Below are 24,398 nucleotides of genomic sequence, written 5' to 3' on the forward strand. Positions count from 1 at the left end.
GTGGCGCCTCCCAGTGTAGAAGGCTCATGAAGGTGCTAGGCCTGATCCACACCTGTTTCTGTACCTTCAATTTATTTTGAAGCGTGGACTTGGAGCTTATGTAAAAAACACCCACTTCCCACCTTCCCTTGTGGCAGCCCTGCTATGTAGGTTTCTTGCTCGGGCAGAAATGGAGGGTCTGGATTTGAGCTGTGAAGATAGCTCAGTAAGGTTAGTGCTAGCCCATAGACTAGCACGTCATAGTCTTGAATCCGACAGAGCAAACTCAAGCTTTAACCCTTCTGTGGTTGATAAAAGGAGTACCATCGAGCTGCCTAAGAACACCAACTATTTAAGCATAAAAAATCTATTCAGTTTATTATTCACTATATACATGTGTATTATTGTTTGTATTCCTATTAGTGAAAGGGGCTAACTGAAAGCTGCTTCTAGAACCGTAAGCTGTTGGAATGCGGCATAACTCTAGGAAGGAAATAATTTACTCCCACACTGCTCCAGCACATACCTGTTCTCATCTGACGACTGATTTTGAGGTTTGCCGGCTGTTGTTAAAGATTTATTTGATCCTGCATTTAAACCTGCACTGCTAGATGTTATCACCTGCGCTGAGTTTATTTCTTGATGGAATTCCGACCTCAGAGCAATAAAAATATAATTGGAAAATAAAAGTGGCTAAAAATATTTTCTTATTTCCGCCACTGTCCTGGTGCCTTACGAGAATTTTAAAAGCAAAGGTAGCTTGGAGTTCAGGGAACAGGCTTCCCATGACGAAAGCTGAGAAGGTTCTACCTGGGTGGTCACGAGAGTTATGCCGAGGTGCAGTACACACCTTCATTGCTGAATGGCTTGAGTATTGTGTCGTGGGAAGCCTGTCTTCCAAATGTGACCCATTTGTAGGTTCGGTGTCAATACTGGTCCATTCACGGCACCAATTATGAGATCTGCCTCAGGATCTTTTCCACCAGTGAAAGGAAGCACTTTATTAGTATCAGATGATGCTGGTGCACGATGTTGTCAAAGCTGTGCCTTCTCCTGTGTTTTCAAGGGGGGGGACATGAGGTCTAGTTTTCGACCTTGAGACCTGGCTTTTAATCCTAGCCCTGGCATTTGACCAAAAGTCATGCGATTCTGGACAAAACAATTGATATCCCTGTGTCTCAAATTCATGCATACTCACATTGTGATTTATATGTGTAATCTAAAAGCCCAGCAGACAGTGTGCGGTGAGATAGAGTTTAAATCTAATTTTTCATTCCTCACCCACCCTTTATCCCCCTGCCCTCCTCATTACATCCTGGTTTCTGTGATCTGGTCTCAACCAGACTCCAAACCATCATTTTCTATGTACATGGCCTTAAGTTTGCCATGCATCTGCTACAATAAAAATGTTACCTGTAAAGGATCCCTGTGCTGCTGAAAGCTAGGTCTGTACTGTATCACAATATGTCAGTTAATTTAAATGATATGGGTGTCTGTTGAGCATGGTAAACCCCTTCCTGTAGAATTGGATTGCTTACGTTTTTAGTAGTTTTACAGAACCAGCGGCTTGAAGGGTGAAAACATAACACATGCTTTCTCCTTGTGGACTGGCTAGATTTATGAGATTGTTACTGGCATGCACTTCCTAGGCTCTGGAGAAAGTGGTAGCTTACTATAACCACTCTGGGTATATATTGCCTGCCGCCTATATGAATTAATAGCTCGCCTTGGGGAGCAGGAGATTGCCAGATCTATAGTGCATTGTTCCACAGTTGGAGTAGAAGTGTAAGATGGGAAATAAACTTTGTCTCCTTTCTGGGAGGCACAAGATACAGAACATTGTCCCTGGAAGCTCAAACAATCTTGAAGTGGCATTTATCCAGTAAGCTCAGGATTATAGTTGTCTGTTTACCAGGCATCCAGAATATGGACACCCCGAGCAGAACCAAGACACCATTTCGCAAGACATTTTTTGGCAATAGGGCTTCCCTTAAAGAGATCGGTTCACAAATGGACAAAACAAGAAATGCTCAAATTTCACCATACGGTTTTACCTAATAGGCATGTTAGGTATCAGCTGGTCAGCTAGATTTATTTACGCCTTACCTCTGATTCCCATATTGTCAGCAGTGATCATCAAGCTGACTCACTTGAAGGTGAGTGATTCTTGTCCCCCTGGAGTGGCACAGTTAGCGGTGGTTCACAAAGCATCTCCACCTCTCATATCGATCACATTGGAGCAGTGGCGGCTCCTCCGCCGCATTGCTCGACTGCTTTAAAGCAGTGCAATGGAAAAAATAAAATGTTGATAACATAGGTTATTATCATTTTCTTTTTTGACTTCCAGTTGCTGCCAGGTTAGGGCGGGGCTGGGTTGGAGTACCATGACGTCGGGGAGGAAGAGTGGCTGCTGCTGCACCTAAAGTACACATGACTGTTGGGCCAGCCATCTTGGCCGGCCAAACAGTAATGCGCACTTTGCATGTTCTCCACCCAGGCTGCATTACAGCCTGGGCGGAGAACATGCCCTGGCTCCCTTTTCCTTTCTGAGCGCCACCAATCAAGCAGCATTGTGATCAGTCAGGGGAGTCTGGAACCCCTGGGGCTTCCTGTAAGGATAGGGGGAGGCTGGCGACCAGCAGGTAAGTTTTCTCTTTTTTTTCCCCCTAACCCCCACCACCTTCCTACCCCCGCCACCTTTCCCTACCAGCTGCCACTGCATTGGAGGTTACCATGCAGATCTGACCTTCTGCACACGTTCTGAGTCCAAATACTGCAATCCAGCCTTCAATCATTTAACTTAGCAGCTTGTCTCCATAACTCTACAATATGGCCATTTGAAGCTTCCTCAGGACTGCATGGACGTTTTGAGAGAAGCCAGAAGACCATCTTCAAAGTTTTCTACTCTGACTCTCAAGTGGAGAGAGAGGTTCTGCATTTGATGCACTCATAACAAATTTCCTCCCATCACCTGCTAAGAAGAGGCAGTGATCCAAATTTACTTCATTTGGCTAAGCCAAAGCTGCAATGTTCCTCTTTTAACGTCCACCGTGTAGCAATTGCGGCCTACAAACAATGTCCCTCACGAATTTCTTGTTTTAAAATTCTTATAGTTAGCTATTTGCAGGAAGGCATAAAAAAGCTTACCCTCCTATACTGAGATTTTCTCCTCCATTGGAATAGAATATTTTCCTTTCACTGTTCACACGGGCTCACCTTTTGAACATGTGCCTAAGGCTTCCCTACAAAGTCTGTCCTGGTTGTTTTCTTTCTTGATCACTGTAACCAAGCACAACCACTGAAATTATGTGATTGTATGGCTGCGGCAATTTTCGCATAATTATAGGTGTGACGCATTTGCCACACAATCGAACATCTGCTGCATAATCTGCAGAGTTTAATCAAAACAGTTAAAACATTACTAACAAGCATTGGCATAGCCAATAGGTCTCGCCTTTGGGACCTTATAAGTGTTTAGCGAGAGCTGTTGGCTTTGCCAATGTGTTTAAGAGATGATGTAGAGCAGTGTGACTGCTGTACAGTATGTTATAAATTTATAGTAAGTGTTATAAACTTTTTTGTTACCTTAGATATAATTAAGTTATTATGTATAACTGAGCCACTGCATAACAAAAAAAAAAAGAATTAACATAAAAAATGCCATAAAGCATTCTTGGGGGTTGGAGGGCGAATGCTTTTATTGCATTTGCAAAGATTCGTTGCTTTCCCAATTTTTAAATAAAGTGCCAAATCGACGAACCAAGAAATATAAATAGCCCCTGATTTTGAGAAGAGGGTATCCTTCTTGTTTGGTGGTACTAACCCCAGCGTGTTTTCGTTTATGAAACGTTAAGTTGTTGCATGTGAGTGCTGTTCAGCTGCAAGGAAATATTTCTGCGGTTTATTTTTGGTTCTGGCGGGCTGCGCCACGGCCATATATGAAAGTTAAAGGGGGCGTGAGCGACTGGGGCATGAGAGAGAGGCAGAAACGGTCAGTGGAAGAGAGAGAGTGGAACAGCAGGCAAGAGGCAGACAGGTGCAGTGTAAAAGACAGAGACAGTGGGGCACAGAGAGAGGCAGAGGCACGTTGTGGAAAAGATAGAGACAGACTGCAGACAAAGACAAACAGGCGAAGAAAGACGCCCTGGAAAACAGAGAGAGGCAGCGACTGAGGCTCGTGGAGAGACGGACGCAGATTTGAAAAAGGCAGCGACAGACACAGTGGAAAAGAACAGAGACTGGGGCACAGAGAGGTAGAGATAGAAGTGGGAGGAGACTCTTGTTTAATGGGGCATTTCTGGTGAATGTCATCACAATATATTGTACAACACAGCAATACGTCATTGAAAACACAATGCAAACCTATATTGCTGGAAATTGTTAATGATTTAGAGGCAAAGCTTTTTTTACTTTTTATTGGATAGCCCCCTTCAGCTTGTGCAGCCTCGCTCAAAGTGTCCTGAGTGGATTCATTTTATTCGTGAAACAATGTACCCATAGATATTCGTGCATGGATTTTTTATGGGCTTTTGCTTTGCTGAGTCCTGAGAGGGTCTTGCCGTGTGGTTTGTATGTGTATGGGCAGGAGCTAGCAAGACAAATGGAGGGTTGTAAAGTAAAGCTTGCTGGTGCAGAGCGAGTAGGGGTAGCAGAAACAACTATAAAGAGCATTCACTGACCAAACACATCCTCTCTGTTAACTTGAGTCTTCTAAGGCTACCTTTCTGAGTGTTTGGTAGGTTGCTGCCGCTTCTTTCAGTCCACTTGCTAACTTGTACGTTTATGCATTTGCTCCAATGGTACGGCCACCATTTATTCACAGGTGTGAATTTCTACGCGTGCCTGAAAGACAACAGACACGAAAGAACGAGAGTGTACAAGCTAACATGCACACCAATGAGAAACCACAGGAATTGGTGAGAGGACTGGGGCAGCAAAAGGGAGAAGGGTGGGTGGGAAGGGAAACCAGCAGGAGAGAGACTGTGGCGTAACCTACGGGAGAGAGGGGTTGTGAGCGAGGAGGCAACATATGGCCCCAACTCCCCTTTTACTTGTGTTGCTGGAACACTCAATATAATTCCCGAAGCCTTTTCCAAGCATTTAAACTTGCGTGGGTTTTCAAAAAGAATGCTTACTTGTCTCGATGGCAACTATATTTTCTCGATGTAAACCCCTGAGAAAACAGCTGATCTGACGGACGAGCAGCCACAAGCATGCTTTGCAGCTCATGTGGCATCCAAGAGTGGCGCCTGTGTACAGTAAAGTTTAACACCATGCACTTAAATCGCCCGGCGTCTGTAGCTGTGATGTCCCTCATGTTGAGCTTCCCCGAGGCACGGACGTGCTTTACTATGACAAGGTGGTAAAGAATGAGGAGGGGAGGGCGGGGCTAAAGGCAACACAGGAAACAAGCTTTCGCCACGCGGCCGCGGCCACGAAAGTGAAAGTGATCGCGATTGCGATCGCGTGCTGCCGAGGAAAGACACATGGCGCTGCGCGCGTGCACGTTCACGTGCACTGAAGCTTTAGGCCACGGCAGCACTTTGAAAATCCCAACTATAAAATGTCTCTCCGAGCCAGCGCAAGCGCTGGAGCTCAGCGAGACCTAAAAATGGGTGTGGGGGGAGGGCTGCCTTCTATCGAAAATGACTGCTTGCTAAGTGGATCTCCGGGCTCACACACCAATACCCCAACATCTGACTGTAAATCCACCCCTAGTAGCCCCATATGTCTTAAGACTGGTGATGACGGAGCAACCTGCAGTCGTGTGGAAAGCAGCGACTTAGATCGAGACAATGGTGGCAGAGAGTTTGGCAGCAGCAATCCTGCAATATCGTCCGTGACTGGCGTCAGTACGGGCCCCACCAGTCGCCCCAGACTAAACTATTGTTCCCTGCTGAAGGTGGGATCGGAGCCCCAATGAAGTCAGCAGTGGTTTGCTGACAGAGGCGCCATCAGGGGACGTGGGAGGTCCGAGTCGGGCCGACTAAGCGGCTATACAGGAGGGGAAAGGAGAAAGGGCACTGCCCTGCCAGGAATCAGCAAACTCAGCCGTACACTGCTGGGCTTCCCCACGCATCGCAGTGGAGGACGGAGCTTGTATGGGCCCAAAAATTGAGACCAGTAACTGGAGGACAGTGAATTGTAAAACGGGACTCTGCATCCTCTTGAGTTCATGAATTGAGATGAAAAGCAGTAGAACCCTCTCTTGCTGGACAACTTCACAATGGCCTAAGCAACAACCCGTTGAGTGCACAATGACCTTGAACTACTAGCTAATTCAGAGGGAATTACCTGGCACAGGAGACACGGAGGTTGCCCTTGTAGGCGCTTTAGCGAACTGGCCCTGGGCCCTGGGCCAGGGCACAAATCCTAAAAAAAGAAGTGGGGGGACTCTCCAAGTTTTTTTTTTTTTTTATTATTATTTTATTTTTTAACCAACCAGTAGACACAAATCACACAATATTTGTCAGTCTTCACTGTTCAGTAGTACATAACGTGGGGTTGCAATCTACACCATATACATATCAGTTACTGCGTTTTTAGTTCATGCATCAGCAGATGTTATATCACCTTACATGTGTCCCTACCCTCCCCAGCAATCCGACAATTCCCTGTGTTCCATAGCATCTGTTCCCTGTGTGATATCCAAGGTATAATATCATAAGGGCCAATCGCACCTTGGGTCAAATCATGTTTCGGGTTCCGGTGCTGCCTGTAAGTATTGAACCAGCGGCTCCCAGAAGTCTCTGGGCTGCGAGGCTTGTGGAATATCCTCCACATAAGCCTCTAGCGTTGTCTTACAATAGGTCATGTCTGTGATCCAGTCCTTGAATCTGGGGTGTCTTTTGCTTCCCCACTTCATCGCAATCTGCCTTTTTGCAAGCAACAATGCCACCGCCAAAATTTACCTGCGTCTAGCATGTTTAAGTTTCCTAGCACCCAAAATGCATACCAAAGGAGTATTAGGGATCTGTTCTGACAGCATTTCGGATAGTGTGGCGGTGACTTCCTCCCAATAGATCTGCAATTGTGGGCATGACCATGATGTGTGTAAAAAGTCAGCGCCTGGTGCGCTGCACCTCAGGCAGTTATCAGTCTCTCTTAGGCCTAACCTGTGTAGTTTGGCAGGTGTATAATATAGTTGATGGAGGAATTTTAAATGAATGATACGCAAGTTGCAATTTGACGTAAGAAGTGTAAGTTGTGTGCAGCTATAGCGCCAGTCCTTGTCATCAATTGTATCTCCTAGTGTCACTTCCCATCTACCCAACGCTGCTGTAGGTTTCTCAGCCTGTTCCTCTTGGGCTGTGTTATATAAGCGTGTCACCATATTTTTCCGGTTGGGAGCGGTTAACAATATTTGTAATGTATTCAATTGTGTAGGTTCTTCCGGAAATGTGGTGTATAAAGATCTAACTGCCTTACGTAATCGTAAGTGTGCAAATTTCTTCAGGGGGAGTTGATGAGCACACAATGAGGGGTCTGTCCATTTAATTAATGTGTTATGAGGGTATAGTTGTCCCATAGAGGTCAGCCCCATCTCCGTCAGTAGGGTATTCATTTTCTTTTCTTGCGTCACGGTAAGTCTAGAGTGTCTCGCCATGGGCAATGCTCTTGCGTACACCGGTAACTTGCCTGCCCTGTGTGCCAACGCATGTCACACCCTTGAGGTGCATAGAGCTGTATGAATTTTTTCCCTTGGTGTGTGCCTTATCGGGTCCGCTATGAGCGCAGTCAGTGGGAGAGGGTCGACGCTATCCTTTTCCACCGTAATGTGTGGTATATATGCATGGGGTCTCATCCAGTAGTGTGCGTGTTGTGCTTGTGCACAGAGGTAGTATAGGTGGAAATCCGGTGCCTCAAAGCCTCCTTAATGGTATGGTTGGGTTAAGACCTTCCAGCTCGTTCTGGCCTGCTTGCCTGCCCATGTAAGCCTCTGTATAACAGAACTCAATCTCACAAAAAATGCCGCGTTCAACCATATTGGTACATTCCAGAACAGATACAGAAACATTGGTAATACAATCATTTTCTGTAAAGCTATCCGCCAGTGAGAGTTGCATTTTTATCCATTTATCTACCTGATCCTCTAATCAAGCCAGCCCCTTCCCAAAGTTCTCTCTAATAACCAATTCTGGGTCACGATGGATCCAGACCCCTAAGTATTTAACTGGGTCTGTCCGCCATTTTAAAGGATATTCCAGTTGGGGTTCCCCTGTTTCCGCAGTTAAGGGTATCACAACTGATTTGTCCCAATTTATACGGAGGCCTGCATATCGCTCGTATCTAACGTATTCCCTAATAAGCGGGTTTAGATTTCTATCTGGGTACGTAGTGTAGAGGACCATGTCGTCGGCATACAGCGCAATGCCAATGGGGCGGAGACCGAATTGCAGGGCCGATTCCGAGTGTTTCTGTCTAATCTTGCAGGCCAGTGGTTCTAGGATTAGTGCAAAGAGCATTGGCGATAGTGGGCAGCCTTGTCTGGTGCCACGCTTTATCTCTATGGGGTTGGATGTATAGCCATTTATTCTGATCCGTGCCTTAGGCACCGCGTACAATAGCGATATCCATTTTAGGAATGGCTCTGGAAACCCATCTTTCGGAGAGTGGTGAACATAAAATCCCATTCTATTGAATCAAAAGCCTTGGCGGTATCTAAAAGGGCCGCAGCCGCTGGCGTATTCGGGTCTAAGTGATGGTATAGCGCGAAAATGGTACGAATGTTTTGGGTGGTTGACCGTGTTGGCATAAAGCCTGCCTGGTCAGGCATCACCAGATTGCAGAGGAGAGGTTGTCTTCTGTTCGCTATTATTTTCGCTAAGATCTTAGCACCTATGTTTATCAGGGATAAAGGTCTGTATGATTCGCACTCATTGGGATCCTTACCCGGCTTCGGGAGTGCTATCAGGAGCGCCTCCTTTAGTGAGGACGGGAGTGTGCCTTCCTCATAAGCTTCTTCAAGCATTTCAGCAAACTGTGGGATCAGTAGATCAAGATATTCTTTATAAAATTCGCCCGGAAGGCCATCCAGTCCCGGCGCTTTATTGTTAGGTAGTGAGTTAATGGATTCTATTATTTCGTCACGGGTGATATGGTGACAAAAGTATTCTTGGTGGGTGTCTGATAACCAAGCCAGTGCCACGTCATCAAGGTAATGGTGAATTTCTGATGTGGAAGATTTGCTCTGGGAAGTGTACAGATTGGTATAGAAGTTGGTGAAGCAATCTAATATGTTTAGTCGTAGACTGTTTGACGCTGTGCGTCCTGAATCTGTGTAATGTACGCAGAGGTGTGGGCGGGTCTAATTCTGTATGACAGCGCTCTGCCAGGTCTCTCCCATCCCCCCTCCCCTCCCCCCCTAGTTTCTGGCGGTGTACTTGCGCGAGATGTATTTGATCTCGTCCTCTGCAAATTCATTGTATGTATCAATCTGTGTCCTAATATTGGCCAATAGTGTTGTATCTTGTGTGTTTTCAAATTCTCGTTCCAGTCTGGCAATTTCAGCTTCTGTTCTTTCTAATTGTCCCTGTATATCTTTCAATATCCCTGCGTGTTTCCCAATACAGTGTCCCCTTATGGTGACTTTAAAGGCTTCCCACAGTGTTCTGGTGCTCTGTACTGATCCTGAGTTATGTTCGAAAAAGTCTATTATAGCTTGACGTAGCTCTTCCCTAAATACCTGGTCCTGTAGTGCCGTTGGCTTCAACCTCCACGTGAATTGTCTTGAAGTATGTGTTGGGATTTGCAGTGTGATGAGGACCAGGGCATGGTCCGAGAGCGTTTTAGATGCGTGTTTAATGGCCGTTGTCCACGTACATGCATCGCTAGATATCAGCCAATAATCGAGTCTGGACCACGTGAGATATGTTGAGGAGAAGCACGTACCTTCTTTACGGTCTGGATTTCTGAGTCTCCATATATCCACCATGTCCCACTCTCCCATCCCGTCCCTTAGGACTTTTGCCGAGTTTTTATCATATCTATCTATCCCAGTTGACCAATCTAATGTGGGGTCTAGACAGGTGTTGAAGTATCCACCCCAGAGAATAGCGCTGGGTTGGAACTCGCGTAAACCCGTCCAGATAAGTGTGTAGAATGAGGGGTCGTCTGTATTCGGACCATACACATTTACAATTGTTAACACCGTGCCCCCAAAGCAACCTTGTACTATAACATAACGCCCTTGGTCATCTTTTATAGATTTAATGAGCGTGAAGGGTGTATTGCGTTTGACCCATATAAGTACCCCCCTCGCATAGGAGGAATAGGACGACGCCATTCTATATGTAGCCCATCTGGCCCCTATTTGTGTCTCTCTTATTTCTGTCAGGTGTGTCTCTTGTAAGCAGGCTACATCTATTTTGTGCCTGTCCAGGTATGCTAGTACCTTACGAATTTTCCGTGGGTTGTGCAGTCGCCTAACATTCCACGTTAGGAGCGTCAGTGGTCTGTGCTGATTTAAAGTGTTAGCCATCTGCCGATTCCCCGCCATCAGCCTGGTGTGAGTGTCTATGATAAGTGAAAGTGACTCCCATGTAGGCGTCTCCTACATCGCCACTGGCTGGATTTTTTTGTGCGCCCCTCTTCCACACCCCCACCCACTCCACCGCCCCTTTCCTAGTGGAGCCATATCCAATATTAACAGTTAACATTTCCTCAAAGAGAAAACCTAAAAAGAAAAAACAACATAACAGTTTGTGTGGTGCACACGTAGGGGTCAGAGTTGTCCACCTGTTTCTTGTGGCTTAGGCCACATGGGTATCCGCCCTAACATGCATACTGCAAATTCCAACACTTTACAGCAGTTCTGAGCAAGGCTGCGAGAGAGGCCCCACCAGCGAATTTCAGTGAGTGCTGCCCACAGCGAAACAATGATAGGCATGGCAACTTTAAAGGTCAAAAGTATAACTGTTCACAATCAACTTATCTGGTCCAGCAGTCCGTAGGCCACCTATGTTCGAGCAATGTTCAGTCCTTGCCCTATGGGATGAGTCCCACCCCGCGTTCAGGCAATTCACAGTTGGAGCCTACTTGTGTCCATTAGATAGTGTTCACTCCACATCAGATGTAGTAGACTGGTCCCCGTGTTCTCCTCTCGGTGATCTCCTCCGTGCTCCCAGCTGACCCCTCTGTTGTGCGAACTTCATTACCTCTGATGGTTCAGCGAAGATCCGAATTTTGCCATCTACTGTGAGTTTTAGTCTGGCTGGGTATAGCATGGCGTATGGGATATTCAAGTCACTCAGTTTCTGTTTCGCTGTGGTAAATTTTTTCCGCGCTTCCTGTACCGATGACGTGAAGTCTGGATAGATGGATATATCCATACCTTCGTGAGATAACTTGCTGAGTTCTCTGGCCTTTCGGAGCGCCGCGTCTCTGTAATTTAGTAACTTGGCGATAATCTGCCTCGTTCTGGAGCCAGTAAGGGGTTTGGCTCCCAGCGATCTGTGGGCTCTCTCCACGATAAATACCTCTGTAAACGTCTCCCGACCCAACAGGGAGATGAGCAGCTGCTCCACATAATGTTCCATTTGGCCCGTGTTTGTCGTCTCTGAAACTCCCATTAAGCCGATGTTGCTCCTTCGGGACCTAGCCTCCAACTCTTCTGACTTTGCCGTTATGACCGCCAATTGCTTCTCCATCTTCGACTGTTTAGCATCCATCCGCACGTGGCCGTCTTCAGCTTCAGATATTCTCCACTCCGCCATGTCCAGTCTTTTCATGTGTTTATCAATTCGCTCCAACATCCTATCAACTCTATACGTCAAGGAGTCAATCTTCCCATTTATATTCAACAGTGCCGTTTGAATTGTGGTGAACATGGTTTGGATGTCGTCATTCGTCACCCCGCCTGTTGCTCCCGTTGTCGATTGCGGCACTGTCTGTGCATCAGTACTTTGATCCTGATGTTTCTTCGTTTGGTCAAAGGTGATTTTTGACTGGGTGCGGTCCGTTTTACCCATTTTGCAATGTATACTTTATCTAATCCACAGGTATATTGACAGCTGCGATCCCTGAGGAAAGGCGGCTTAATTTGGGACTCTCAATCCAGTCTGTGGTGTAGCGTTGAGCTCTTTTATGACGAGCAGGTCCAGGTCATATGTGTTAGTCCGAGTTCCGAGTACTATTGTGTAACGGCTCTTCGGGTTCCTGTAGTAATGCGGGAAACGCAATCCACCAGGGGGGGTTTACAGGGTTTCACTAGACCTTGTTCTGCTGCCCATTGTCCCAAGGTGTCAGGGACTGTGTCCTGTTGGTGTATTTATTCGCCGCTGCAAGCGTGTCTCACCACCCCACTCTATCGTTAATCTGCCCTAAATTGTATTTGCGCAGTCCCGGCCCCTTACTTGTGCCACCCCTTGTGGTCCGGCGATCAGCAGACGGGTGCGGGAAGGAGGGGTGATGTCCCACGTATGTGTCAGCGCAGCTGTGTGGAGCGAGGTTAGTTCAGAGCGCCCTCCCCTTGAACCCAGCTGACCGTGGCACTGTAGGGCTTTGTGGCTTCGTTATATCTCGCTCCCAAAGGGGCACACGTTCTTGTAGTGTCCATGTGCGCTTTCATGCAGACAGTGTCCCCGCTGACGCAGCCCCAAGGTGGCAACAGTTAGAAACAAAGCGCGCAGCAGTCAGGCCTGTGCCCTTCCCTCCGCGACTCGGTATGTCCCGTGCTCTCCATGCCACTGGAATCAAGCTATCCTGGCTGAAGAGGGGTGAAACCCCGAAACCGGTCCTAGGATGCTTGTTTCCAGTCAAGGTATGAACCTGGCCTCACAGTTCGGGCTGGACTGTTCCCATGAGGCACAGGGTCAAGACTGATTTGCATGTGGAGAAGTGTAGCTCACTGGTTAGAGGAGGCATACCCTGAAGCAGAGGTCAGACCCGGGACCAGGGTTCAATTCCCGACGCGGCAGGGTCCGGAGCCCAATTGTCCACGGACTCGATAATTCTCGCTTCGGTGCCCACTCTAAGCACGAGTTCACACTACGCAGCTCTGGGCAACAAGCTTGCTTAATCTCCACAACGGCCCCCCCCGCGGCGGGATGCCTGGCTTTCACCTTGGGGATGCCCAGTACGGGTTATCTCACAGGGAAAAACCAGGACGGGTTCCCAATGCAAGCGCCAAGATGCCCAAGGGTAAGTTGAGCGCTATATAAGAACACATAATAATAATATGGCTGGGTCCAAATTGGAATGGCATGCTGAGCAAAAAAACGATGGATTTAGTCCCAGATCTCTGTACTGGGGTGAATGTATGACATTTTTCTGCATTCTGTCCATCAATAGTTCTTTTTGCATTTGTCAACCCCACAGTTGGGTCTCAGTAGCCCTTGTCAGGGTTGTGCTGCAGTTCCCCGAACAAGGACTGTCAGTTTCTATTGTGTTTTTTAGGTCTCGCCTGGCGAGCGCAGCGCTGTCGCCAGCGAGATCTGTTGTTGCTGACTTGCCTCGGAAGTGGGACAGGAGATGGGCACGCGCCGGCTTTTGGTGGATTGGAGCCTGTGTACGCGCTTGTGAGGTGTGCACATCTCCTGTCCCCCTTCCGTCCTCGCAAGCCAGCATGCAGTTTCACTTTCACTTTTTTCTTTTTTTAAAACTCGCCCCATCGTTGGAGCGGCCCGCAACGGCGGGTCCGCTCAGGAAATAAACATTGACACTGTGCCTTCATCGGCACAACCACTGGACAAATGGAGAATCCCCCACTCACCTGGTCTGCGGGGTGAATCCTCCTGAACGGCGGCTGGCTGCGGCGCGCTTCCGGAGCACTCCATCTCCTCTATACTTCTGCCAGCACAACGTGGGGCTCTCTTCTTAGGCATGGGAGCCCCGCACTACTATCTGCCGCCCTGCACCCGGGCCCCCTCCTGGGACCCGGGACTTCAGCTCCCGCACTTCCTCTCTGGCGCCGGGGCTCCCTCTTCACCATGGGAGCCCCGGAAGGGGATAGGCGATGCCTGCACCGGCCACCCGCGCCGCCACTGGGCACACGAAAGTTACAGGTACCGCGCATGCGCGGGCAGCCCTCGCCCTCCCAGGTCTCCTCCCCGGCCCGGATGTGGAGCTGCTTTCTGTTTTGCTTGTTTTCAGGGCGAATATGCATGATATTTTACCGTTAATGTGTGCCAGGTATTGCAACACATTTAACAACAAGCATTTGCAATGCAATAGGTCTCGCAGTGACGCGAGTTTGAGGTATTGACATTGCAAATAACAATGTTTTTTATTTTGTTTTCTTTTTAAAAACATAAATAAAAGGCATTGTTAATTACAATGTCAATAGCTCAAACTCGCGTCAATGCGAGACCTATTGCATTGCAAATGCTTGTTTTTTAAGTTAATATTCTGTTTTGTCTTACTTTGTTTCTATAGTTCTTCCCTCACCTGCCCACAAGGAGTATTCAGTGCCCACACATCTCTGTATGTTTATTTAGGTCTCTTTTATTTGCAATAAAAGACTTTGAAAATAGAAAAAAGAAACTGGGTCAAAATTTCCTCATACATGGTCATGTCTGCCAGGTACTAAACACATTCAGTGATAAGCATCTTGATTTTTAAGACATATCCATTAAGGTGCAGGCACTGAAATTTATTGTAGCACCATTTGAGAAGCAGCACCATTTTGAATATTTTAATAGCCTCTCCCCATTTAGCAGCTCCATGATATATCTGGAACACAAATTGCACAGCAAAATGATGCCCCTGACTGCAACCCGAAAGCATTACCATAATATTACTGGTAGTACCTGCTATACAGAATCAGATTTCTTAAAGTCATCAACTATATAACTCAGAGGATGTTAGAGGTAAGTAACTTCCTCTGATACAGATGTAGGCAAGAATGTACAAATATAAAAGCCCTTAACCTTCATGATTTCCGCATACTCAGTCAATAAATTTGAGTATGTATTCGGTTTGTATTTTCCTAAATATAAACAGTAGTCTTGTATCTCCTAAACCATTATATGTAGTTGCTAATTCTTTAATCTAAATTAGACCATTGGAATGTTGAGAGCTCCATTGAAGGCAATGGAGTAGCTCTGGGCTCATAATGACCGGGCAAAATCCTTCTGCTACAGCATTCTAATGGTTGTCTTTCTGTTTCTCCCTTTTTAATTTAGAACATTCCACCCTCAGTGGGTGGAATCTTCTAATAGCCTTATAGCCCTTACACGTACAATATAGACTTATAGATCGGTGCCGAGGGCTATACCAGTTGTTAAATGCCCTCTCCCTCGTTATAGGCCCTCGCCTGTGGCTCGGGTCTATAACTTGGGTACAGGTTCTTTAACAATCGGTATAGCGAGGTTAAACACAACTATTATTATTGTTATTAAAACCAATAGAACGGTAGATAATTGTGAACATCACTATTTGATTGCCATACTCCTTCAAAAAACGCTAAGGCAAAAAAAGCTAAATTCAAAAAGCAGAAAAATCTACCTACAATTGTATATAGGTGCAAAGTCAAAACAAAACTAAAAAGTACTACAGTTTTTTTTTAAAGAATTCAGTTGTTGTCTATGTCCATATGTTGAAATTTTAAGGAAACGCTTAAATCTCCGTATGGATATTTAAGGGACAAAACAAAACAGATCTTACTATGAAATATATATTGCTCACAAATTCAAAATCTCAAAAGGAAAAATAGTATTCTTCAGAGATCATTTAACAATGTTCATGATGGTTCTTACTCACAAATAAATTGACAACAACCTGTTAATATCTAAACTTCCACCTCATCATCATCTTCACCTTCTGTCTCCCGGGGTACAATGTAGGTTCATTCAGGAGGCTTGTACTTTCTATTTGCCATTCTCTCGCTCAGCGATCCTTTGGGTACTGGCTGTTCACTTTCAGTATGGTCGAAGTCTTGTTTTTCTTCTTTTTCTGCCTCCTCTGTACTTTCTTGTGCTCTTTTTCTTTCTACCGCCCACAGGTTTGTTTGTATATTTAACGCACATTTCACCTTAAGATATGCTTGTGACAACTGTTGTATCTTCGTACTGACTTCCCAACAGATTCTCTATTCCATTTGAAACAGTCTGATTCTCATCTTCCACAGCAAACCGCTTTCACCGGGATTCTCGAGACTCGAATTTCCAGCTTCACACTTTGATTGAGTTTCTGCTTGTTGATCTTCTGTTCGATCTTGTTGTTCTTGGTTTTGTTCTTGGATTTCAACATCAACACCCCCCTCTGGATTCACACAGAGAACACAAGCTTGATGTTGTGGAGCTAGCGCTAGTATTGCGGGCCCCGCGGCGCACGCTCACAGCTGCAATGAGACACGCCACACTGTCAGTCTTGGTCTCGGCGCAAACTGCCCTCTCAGGCCGCGCCCCTTTATTTATATACAAGCGCGTACGCCACGCTCATGGCGTACGCATCGCGTCTCAGGCCCCGGCGCTCTAGCGTCTAACGCTAGAGCGCTAACTGCAACACTTGACACTCTGAATCAGCGGTTGTTGTCACCATTTCTTCATTCACAGTATTTACTCTTTTGTGTGAGAGGCATGAATCCACTCTGGCAAACCTCCACACTTAACAGCAGTGTTTGTCACAAGTATAACTTCGTAAAGGCTCCAGGTTCGAATTTCGAACTTCGAACACGCAATCCTTCCTTTGGCAAAGGTGTTGGTAGATTCACCTAATGAGCAATAGAACACACAGGATTTGTCAGACTTTTGCAATAGTCTAGTATAAACGAATAATAGAAACAAGTACAGATGTTGGGATGCATGGAACGCTCCTGACTCTGCCCAATCTTGTCTACATCTAGGACTGCACCAAGCATGTATACCCCCCACCCCCTGATACCATAATTTTGAAAGAATTAGTCATATCTGCTGAAAATTGTGAAAAGTCATCATCAATCAATATAGGATTTTGATGTATAACATGCCTTTTGTTTCAGACATGCTGCATGACTGGAGCTACAGACAGATTTTTGATTCTTTATATTTTTGACAAGGGCCAGTTGAGCTGAGACCATTGACTGAAGAAGTCACGGTCCATTCTGTGCGAACTGATTTACACTCTGCCGCATTTGGAAATAAAATAATTCTGAATCCAATCAGGCTTTGGTGTACTTTCCTATTTCTAATGACCAAGGACACCCACAATAATGACAAGGAGTAGTCTTTTTCAACGAGTTAATGTTTGCATTAGTTCCATTTGAGCTATTCCAAAAACCCCTACCTTTGCATTGAGGAACACCTTATGCACTATGAACACCACTTCTCTGCACAATCAAACCCTGCACATCAGGATTCACTCCAGAATTCATTCCAACAGCAAAACCAAAATTGCCCAAATACATTTGCTTATTACTAGCACCTTGCTGAAACTGCTTTGTCACCACACATATCTCTCCTTTAGACACGGGAGAACGCGGGTAACACGGGTAGAATGTGATGTAGAATGTGGGGATATATGACGTGGGAGGTGGAGACAGTTACTGGGAAGGATGGTCGGAGGCACAAGCACCTGCTGCTAACGGCACGAGTGGCTGTGGCAGTACTTGATGCAGGGATGAGCTGCTTACTCATGTCATCGCGTTATAGCACGCTGGCCACGCATAGCAGCCATATTTTGGTAACCGTATCGGCATACTTTAACCACGCCTGTCAGTCGGTGTCCGCACAGTGACAGGCACACACTTATGAAAATAAAGGAGATTCTTCCAATTAAATCCTACGCCTTTGGCAGTAAGAGTGATGGGGCTTTAACAATGCCTGTCAGTTATTGTTTATACAGCGACAGGCACGCTTTTAAGAAGTAAAAGAGTAAAGAGATATTTGTAACCAAGTTCCAAGTCTTCCTTTACCGTAACAAACGTTACCAGGGTTAGACATGCTGTCAATATTACATTAAATACAGCGACAAGTACGACCTTTGGATGTGCTAGTAATTACGTTGAACTCATTCACGCCTTGGTTTTCTTACTTTATACTATACACTTGCCTTATTATATAGCATGGCTTCTGGCAATGTTTGTAATTTGTCTCCACGCAAGCATTCTTGGCTGGCAAAGGAGAGCCTGTATTACAATGGAATGAGTGGAAAGGACATTTTGGGAACTATATGTCCACCATTTCTGATGATGAAGAATTAACACCGGTAAAAATGAAAAAAATCTTGCTACATTGCTTGGGTGGTGGTGGGTTGAAAATGTACAACGGCATACAAAAGAAAGTTACACAGGAAGACCAAGGGAATGTGTATGAACATGCGCTTGAGGACCGAGACAGGTACTTCAATCTCACTGTATGTATATCAGTTGATAGATACAAAAGAAAGCAAGAGAAGAAAGAGTCGGTGGAGGTTCACATAGCTGCTTTAAGAAACATGGCCTTAACTGTAGATTTGAAAACCTACATGACGAGTTCATAAGGTACCAAATCGTCATGTGTCGTTCAAATACCAACAATCAAGAACAACTTTGTACAATTGGGGAATGGTCCCTACAGGATGTGATAAATGTGGTAAAGAAAGCAGAACTAATGGGTAGATATGCCAGGGCTGTTGTTACACAGAAAGGAGAAATAGTATGTGATGAAATGGATAAAGGAGTGGAAGCTACAGTGCAGATGAAGGACAAATTCAAAAGTAATGTGAAATTTGAGAAAAAAAAAAAGGGTTTGAAGGAAAGAAAAACCTTTGATCGGTTTGATTGTTTTACATTCAGTGGTTGGTTTTTTAGATGTGGAAACAAAGGGCATTTAGCTAATGATAAGAAGTGCCCTGCCAAGTACCAAAAATTTTCAGATTGTGGACTAGTAGGTCATTTTCAAAATATTTGCAGACGCGAGAAAGGGTACACAAAGGGTGTGAACTTCCTTACATAAGATTCCTCTACGGATTCTGATGAGTCTTCTGATGATGATGTAAATGTGTGTATTAAGAATACAGACAATGGAGTTTCCAGTGTGGGAGAACAACATAGGAAAAACCCCAAATGCGACATTGTTATGGGGGTGTTCTGATCACAGTTACTGCTGATTCAGGTTCACCCTATGCAATTGTCAATGAGAAGATTTGGAAAGAGAAGTTTGTTCCTGATTTAGGGAATTGATTGGAGTCCACTGAGTTTTGCCCCAAAACTTTCACCGGGGAGGACATTGAGATATTAGGAGTGAAAGTTTTGAATTTTGCATATAAAGATAGAGCGGCTACGTGCAAACTATTTGTAGCTGTGACAGGACCATCTGTTCTTGTTTGGGGCGATCAAGGAGAGTTGGGGTTTATTTTAGACCTAAACAATCCTGAATTATGGTTGTACAACAAGGTGAATTAGAACATGAAATTATCTAAATGTACCCTAAAGTGTTCACAGGAGATATTGGTGAGTTGAAAGGCTTCAAACACTAGATTGTACTAAAAAAGGATACAGTGCCATCAGTGCACAAAGTAAGTGGTAGCTTTGAGGGATGAAGTCAAGAGTGAGTGGATAGGTTATGTATGGAAGCTGTTATTGTGAAAGTAGAAGCAGCGCAGTAGGTTTCTCCCTTAGTAATGGCTAGGAAGGCCAACGGGAAACTCAGGTTTTGTCTAGACTGAAGGGACCTTAACAGGAGTATCATTGTGGATCAGTTCCCATTACCAAAAATAAGGGAGATTCTTTCGGCTACAAAGGGGTAAGGTGGTTTACGGCAATAGACTTCAATGCAGCAGACCTCCAATTCCCTTTACACAGAAAAAGTAGAAGCCTGACTACATTTGTAACTCCTTTTGGGTGTTTTAGATTCAGAAGAGTACCATTTGGGTTAGCATCCACTACCGCGATGTTTCAACGCCTCATGTTTGAATTATTTAAGGATGAGCGAAAGGTCGTTTTTTCGGATGACATACTGGTGATGAGTAAAACTAAAAAAGACCATGATGCAGCTGTCAAAAAAGTGATGAATGTTTTGAAAGATAAAGGACTCACTGCAGAATATAAAAAAATGTAATTTTCACAACAAAAGGTGACATATTTAGGTCATGAAGTGTCAGTGGAAGGTATCAAACCCAAAAAGGAACTACTTGAAGCTGTAGAGAAGTCTACAGTGCTGAGTAGCAAAGATGATGTGAGAGCCTTTTTAGGCTTTGTTGAGTTTTATTCTAAATTTGTAGGAAATGTTTCTAGCAAGACTTATAACATAAGGCAGCTTTTAAAGAATCAATGTAAATTTGAATGGTCAAATGAATGCCAAGACGAATTTATATCTGTCAAGAACGAAATGTGCACAGCTATACCTCTACAGGGATTTGATCCGGCTTTGAAATCCATTGTCACAACTGATGCAATTGGAAAAGGTATTGGTGCATTTCTGACCCAGAGAAATGATGTACGAGAGGAATGCATTGTAGCTTTTGGCTCACGCTCACTTACAGCTACCGAAGAGGGATACTCAGTAATTGAGCGGGAGGCACTAGCGTGCGTGTGGGGGTTAGAGCACTACAGGCAATTTATTTGGGGAAGTCATGTTTTGCTTAGGAGTGATCACAAGCCCCTTACCTAGGTGTTGTCGACCAAGGGGTTGTATAAGGCCTCACCCAGGTTGGCAAGATTATCTGTCAAGCTTCTGGATTTTAAGTACACTGTCCAGTATACGCCTGGTGTGCGAAATAGAGTGGCAGATTTTTTGAGTAGCCTGCCTCTTCCTGTTAGAGAGATACAGGAGGAGGAAATTGAGCAATTCAGTGTGGCTTCCTTGAATGAGGGAACAATGATTATTCCAGCTCAAGAATGGAGTCTTGCGTATGAAGAAGATCAAGAATTAACCGATGTTAAGACTTAGATTACTGGAGGTTGACCCACGAAAAATAATATCCCTTCTGGATGGAAGGTGTTTTGGGAACTGAGGCAAAAATTGTCTGTGGAGTATGAGAACATTTTGAGAAATGGCAGAATTGTACCACCTGAGAAGTAGAATTATGGATTTGTGTCGTGAGGGACATTTGGGTATTACCAAACAAAAAATCGCTTGAAGGAGTTGTATTGGTGGCCGGGTTTGGGACTCTCCATTGAAAGGAACGTCTGGGAGTGTATACAGTGCGAGAATGCAGATGAGAGTAAAATTACCATAAGACCACCTTTATGTCCCAATAGTGCACCAGAGATGTCCTGGAATTTGGGATGGACCTGTGCAGAAGTATATTGTCGTTGTTGTGGACCATTTTTCAAAGTGGCCAGAAGTTGAGGTGGTTGAACAGATCAATGCAAGTGCAATAGTAAAGTTCTTGGAGGCGATTTTTCAAAGGGAAGCTTTGCCCAAATTAGTTGTTACTAATGAAGGAGCACAATTTGTGGCTGAAGCATTTGAGAAGTTTTTGAAATCCAATGGAGTAAAACATAATCCCACTTCTCTTCATCATCTGGCTGGAAACGGAGCTGTTGAATGTTTTAACCGAGTGACAAAGGGAGCGATACAGTTAGCCAAATGTAATGGTTTGGAAAGGGTAACTGAGTTATTTCGCAGCATATGGGTATTCAGGTAAGCACCATGTGCTTCTGCAGGACATAGTCCCTTTGAATTAATGAGAGGGAGGACTGCTTTCACGAAGGACAACATTGGGTAGATGCCATGCACCAGGAGAGTAAATTGGGATCCTGAAGTGGTGAATGGACGCATTGATAAAGCCAAACATGTATATAAGGAGTATTATGATAAACTTGGTTGCAAACCAGTTAAGTTGCATGTTGAAGATATTGTAAGAGTTAAGAGGACTGGTGTTTTAAGAAGTGGACAGAACAGGTTTTCAAGGCCACATAAGGTAACTCAATTGTTTTGCAATGCTGCTTTGTTGAGCAACTGTAAGTTTTGTCATTTTAGTGCTTTGTCGGTGTGTGATAAAAGTGTGGTTAATGAAGAAAGAAAAGTTTGGAATGGGTGTGATTGGTGGATAGAAGAGGTGGAGAAGGACTTAATACGGGATAACATCACGGATGAAGAGAGAGGAAGCATGGATGTTTCAGCAGGTAACTTGGCTCCTGAAGTTTGCAGAGCTGAGTCAGATCGTAGACTGGGTAGGTTGGGGAGAGTTGTGAAGAAACCTACTATATTGGAAGATTATGTTTGTGAATAGGTTTGTTATATACAAGCATCATCTACAGTTTTTTAAATTGTTTTTTTGTTTAGTTTTGTGTTTGATATTAAAGGAGGGGGATGTGTAACTATTTAAATTTAAGAATTCAGAGTTTTAGAATTATATGCAAATGCAACTTATTAGAATTATTAGTTCTGTATCCGTATCACTTATTATTTCCTTCCTTGTCTTTCAATATTTTCATTATTGAACCAAATGTATTTTATTCTTTGTTATATATAAAAGAGGGGGATGTGTGGTGACATATCTTCTCCTTTAGACACAGGAGCATTGTACAATAAAGTTCTTTCACTACTCATCTTGTGTGGAGATTGTGTTCACAAGACAATCATTTCCTTCTCCTTCAGTTTCTGCTCAGATGAATCCAGTCAGGGCCCACACTCTGTAGTGAATGTTAGCCATTCCTTCGCTGAAAAGCACTTAGCGCAGTTGGCCTTAAGGTACTGCTTCTTCACATTCGAATCAGACTTTACAGAAGGCACCCTGCTTCCTGGCACACAGACATTGCTTTGTGTGTATATTACAGGGTAAAACCCCTACAAGTAGGTCATATTTTTCTTTCTTAATACAGTAAAAATTTAGTTCCGTTTTTTTAAACACACATTTGCCTTTCTGGCCTTTAGTGCATGAGTCATACAATATGTTTACACAACAAAAAGGACAAAATTAACTAAAGACTTAAAATGTGTTTAGTTCATAAATTACTATTATTTTTTAAAGATTCTTTGACAAAACCTTAAGACAGGTAACTGTAGCCAACCACTGTTTTCAGATAGCCGAGTGTATGGTCTGTAAATTCATATAAAAATCATAAATGTCTCATCAAACTCCCTCTGCCGCTTCTCGTAAGCTAGCAGCTTCCTTATAGCTTTAGTGAAAACAAAAAGTAAACACATTGAAAATATTGTGCCGTGACTTGTGAAAATACTTTACACCGTGTGTTTATCACTGTTGTTAATAAATACTGTCTACTATTTTAAATGAACACAGAATGTATATCCAGCTTTCTGTATTTTTGTTTTCTTTAGGAGAGACCCCACTTATTGATAAACATGGGAAGAAAAGACCTGCTTTAATGACTGGCCTTGGACCAGTAGAAGATGATATGGGGTAATGGATCTAATTATTTTTAATGGTTTTATTAGCTGGAAGAATAATTAACAAGGAAAGAAGAATAGATATGAACCTTTGTAAAAATATTTGTTCCTTGGCATAAAAAACACTTTTAAAATAGAGTGGCCATTAAATAACCTCCCTTAATTTTACCATAGCATAGTTCTTTTCCTTTGTGTCCCTGAATTTGTCTTTTCTTAGAGCAATCTGGATTTGGATTGACCTTGTGACCGGGATCAGGTGATTTTTTTGTGCTTGGCTTCCCGCTCCTTGTGGGCTTTAGGGTGCATCAGAGAGCCTTTGTAACAGGATGTGGAATTCTGTTTGGTTACCGAGGCACCATAGGCAGACAACTTGCCGACCTGTGCCCAATATTTACTTCTGTCTCTTGTGAGATAGTGTTTCAAATCTATCACATTCCAGTTCTAGGGTGCCATTGCACACTGCCAAGAGTTTAGAAATGTTTTTTGAACCTGTACTAAAAGAGCGGGGATTGGGTAGGTGTCAAGCTAAAGATTCGTGACGAGTGGATTGGAAACTAAAAAACTGAGGTCAGTGCGTAAAAGTGGAGCCTACATGCAACTCATGTTACTTCCACACGCAGAATACAGTATTGATGGAGGCCGATGGTGACACATTTGGGCACACAGGAGATATTGTTGGATCCAGTCTGGTGCATGGGATGATTTCCAAAATGAGGAATCTGCATTTAGAAGTATTAATCAAAACAATTTTTTGTTGAACTGTTGCAAATTATGCTGCTGATGGTGAACTATGTGGCAACAGTCGTAAATCTATTATTATGTAGAGAATATTCGGCTGCAGAATCACATATTTCCATTGCCTCGTCTCCCCAACCCACCCTGTAGTGTTTAAAAAGACTAGAGCTCCGTAGGATATTTAAATATTACAGTTTTATTTATATAATATAAATAGTATAATGCCCACAAGCGGAACACATCAAACAGTAGAGGTGACTCCACTTGTCACCCCACCATTCTACAACACATTTTAAATACCCCCAGCTACATTCCACACCCCTTTATGACATATACATTTATCGCCAATACAATGCCTCCTTTCTTTTGTGAAAAAAATAATCATGTAATAATATAACTTTCAGATCAATAAGTATACATTGCTCCTTCTTTGTAAATCTGTGTTTACCATTTAATTCTGTAATTCACCATTCTTATCATCATAAAAACCTT

The 24,398-nt window shown here is 44.2% G+C and overlaps 1 protein-coding gene across 9 annotated transcripts in view; it reads left to right on the forward strand.

Moving 5' to 3' along the window:
* The window catches only part of SYCP3 (synaptonemal complex protein 3), a 920,669-nt gene that overhangs the window by 470,876 nt on the left and 425,395 nt on the right, over positions 1 to 24,398 (forward strand). For all 9 annotated transcript variants that reach the window (XM_085653268.1, XM_085653274.1, XM_085653276.1 and 6 more), the window contains one exon: positions 23,103 to 23,184. In XM_085653268.1, the coding sequence (XP_085509394.1) occupies positions 23,103 to 23,184 (82 nt within the window). The remainder of the gene's footprint in view (positions 1 to 23,102; positions 23,185 to 24,398) is intronic.

Source organism: Triturus cristatus, chromosome 4_1 (genome assembly GCF_964204655.1).
Source record: "Triturus cristatus chromosome 4_1, aTriCri1.1, whole genome shotgun sequence".
Lineage (NCBI taxonomy): Eukaryota > Metazoa > Chordata > Amphibia > Caudata > Salamandridae > Triturus > Triturus cristatus.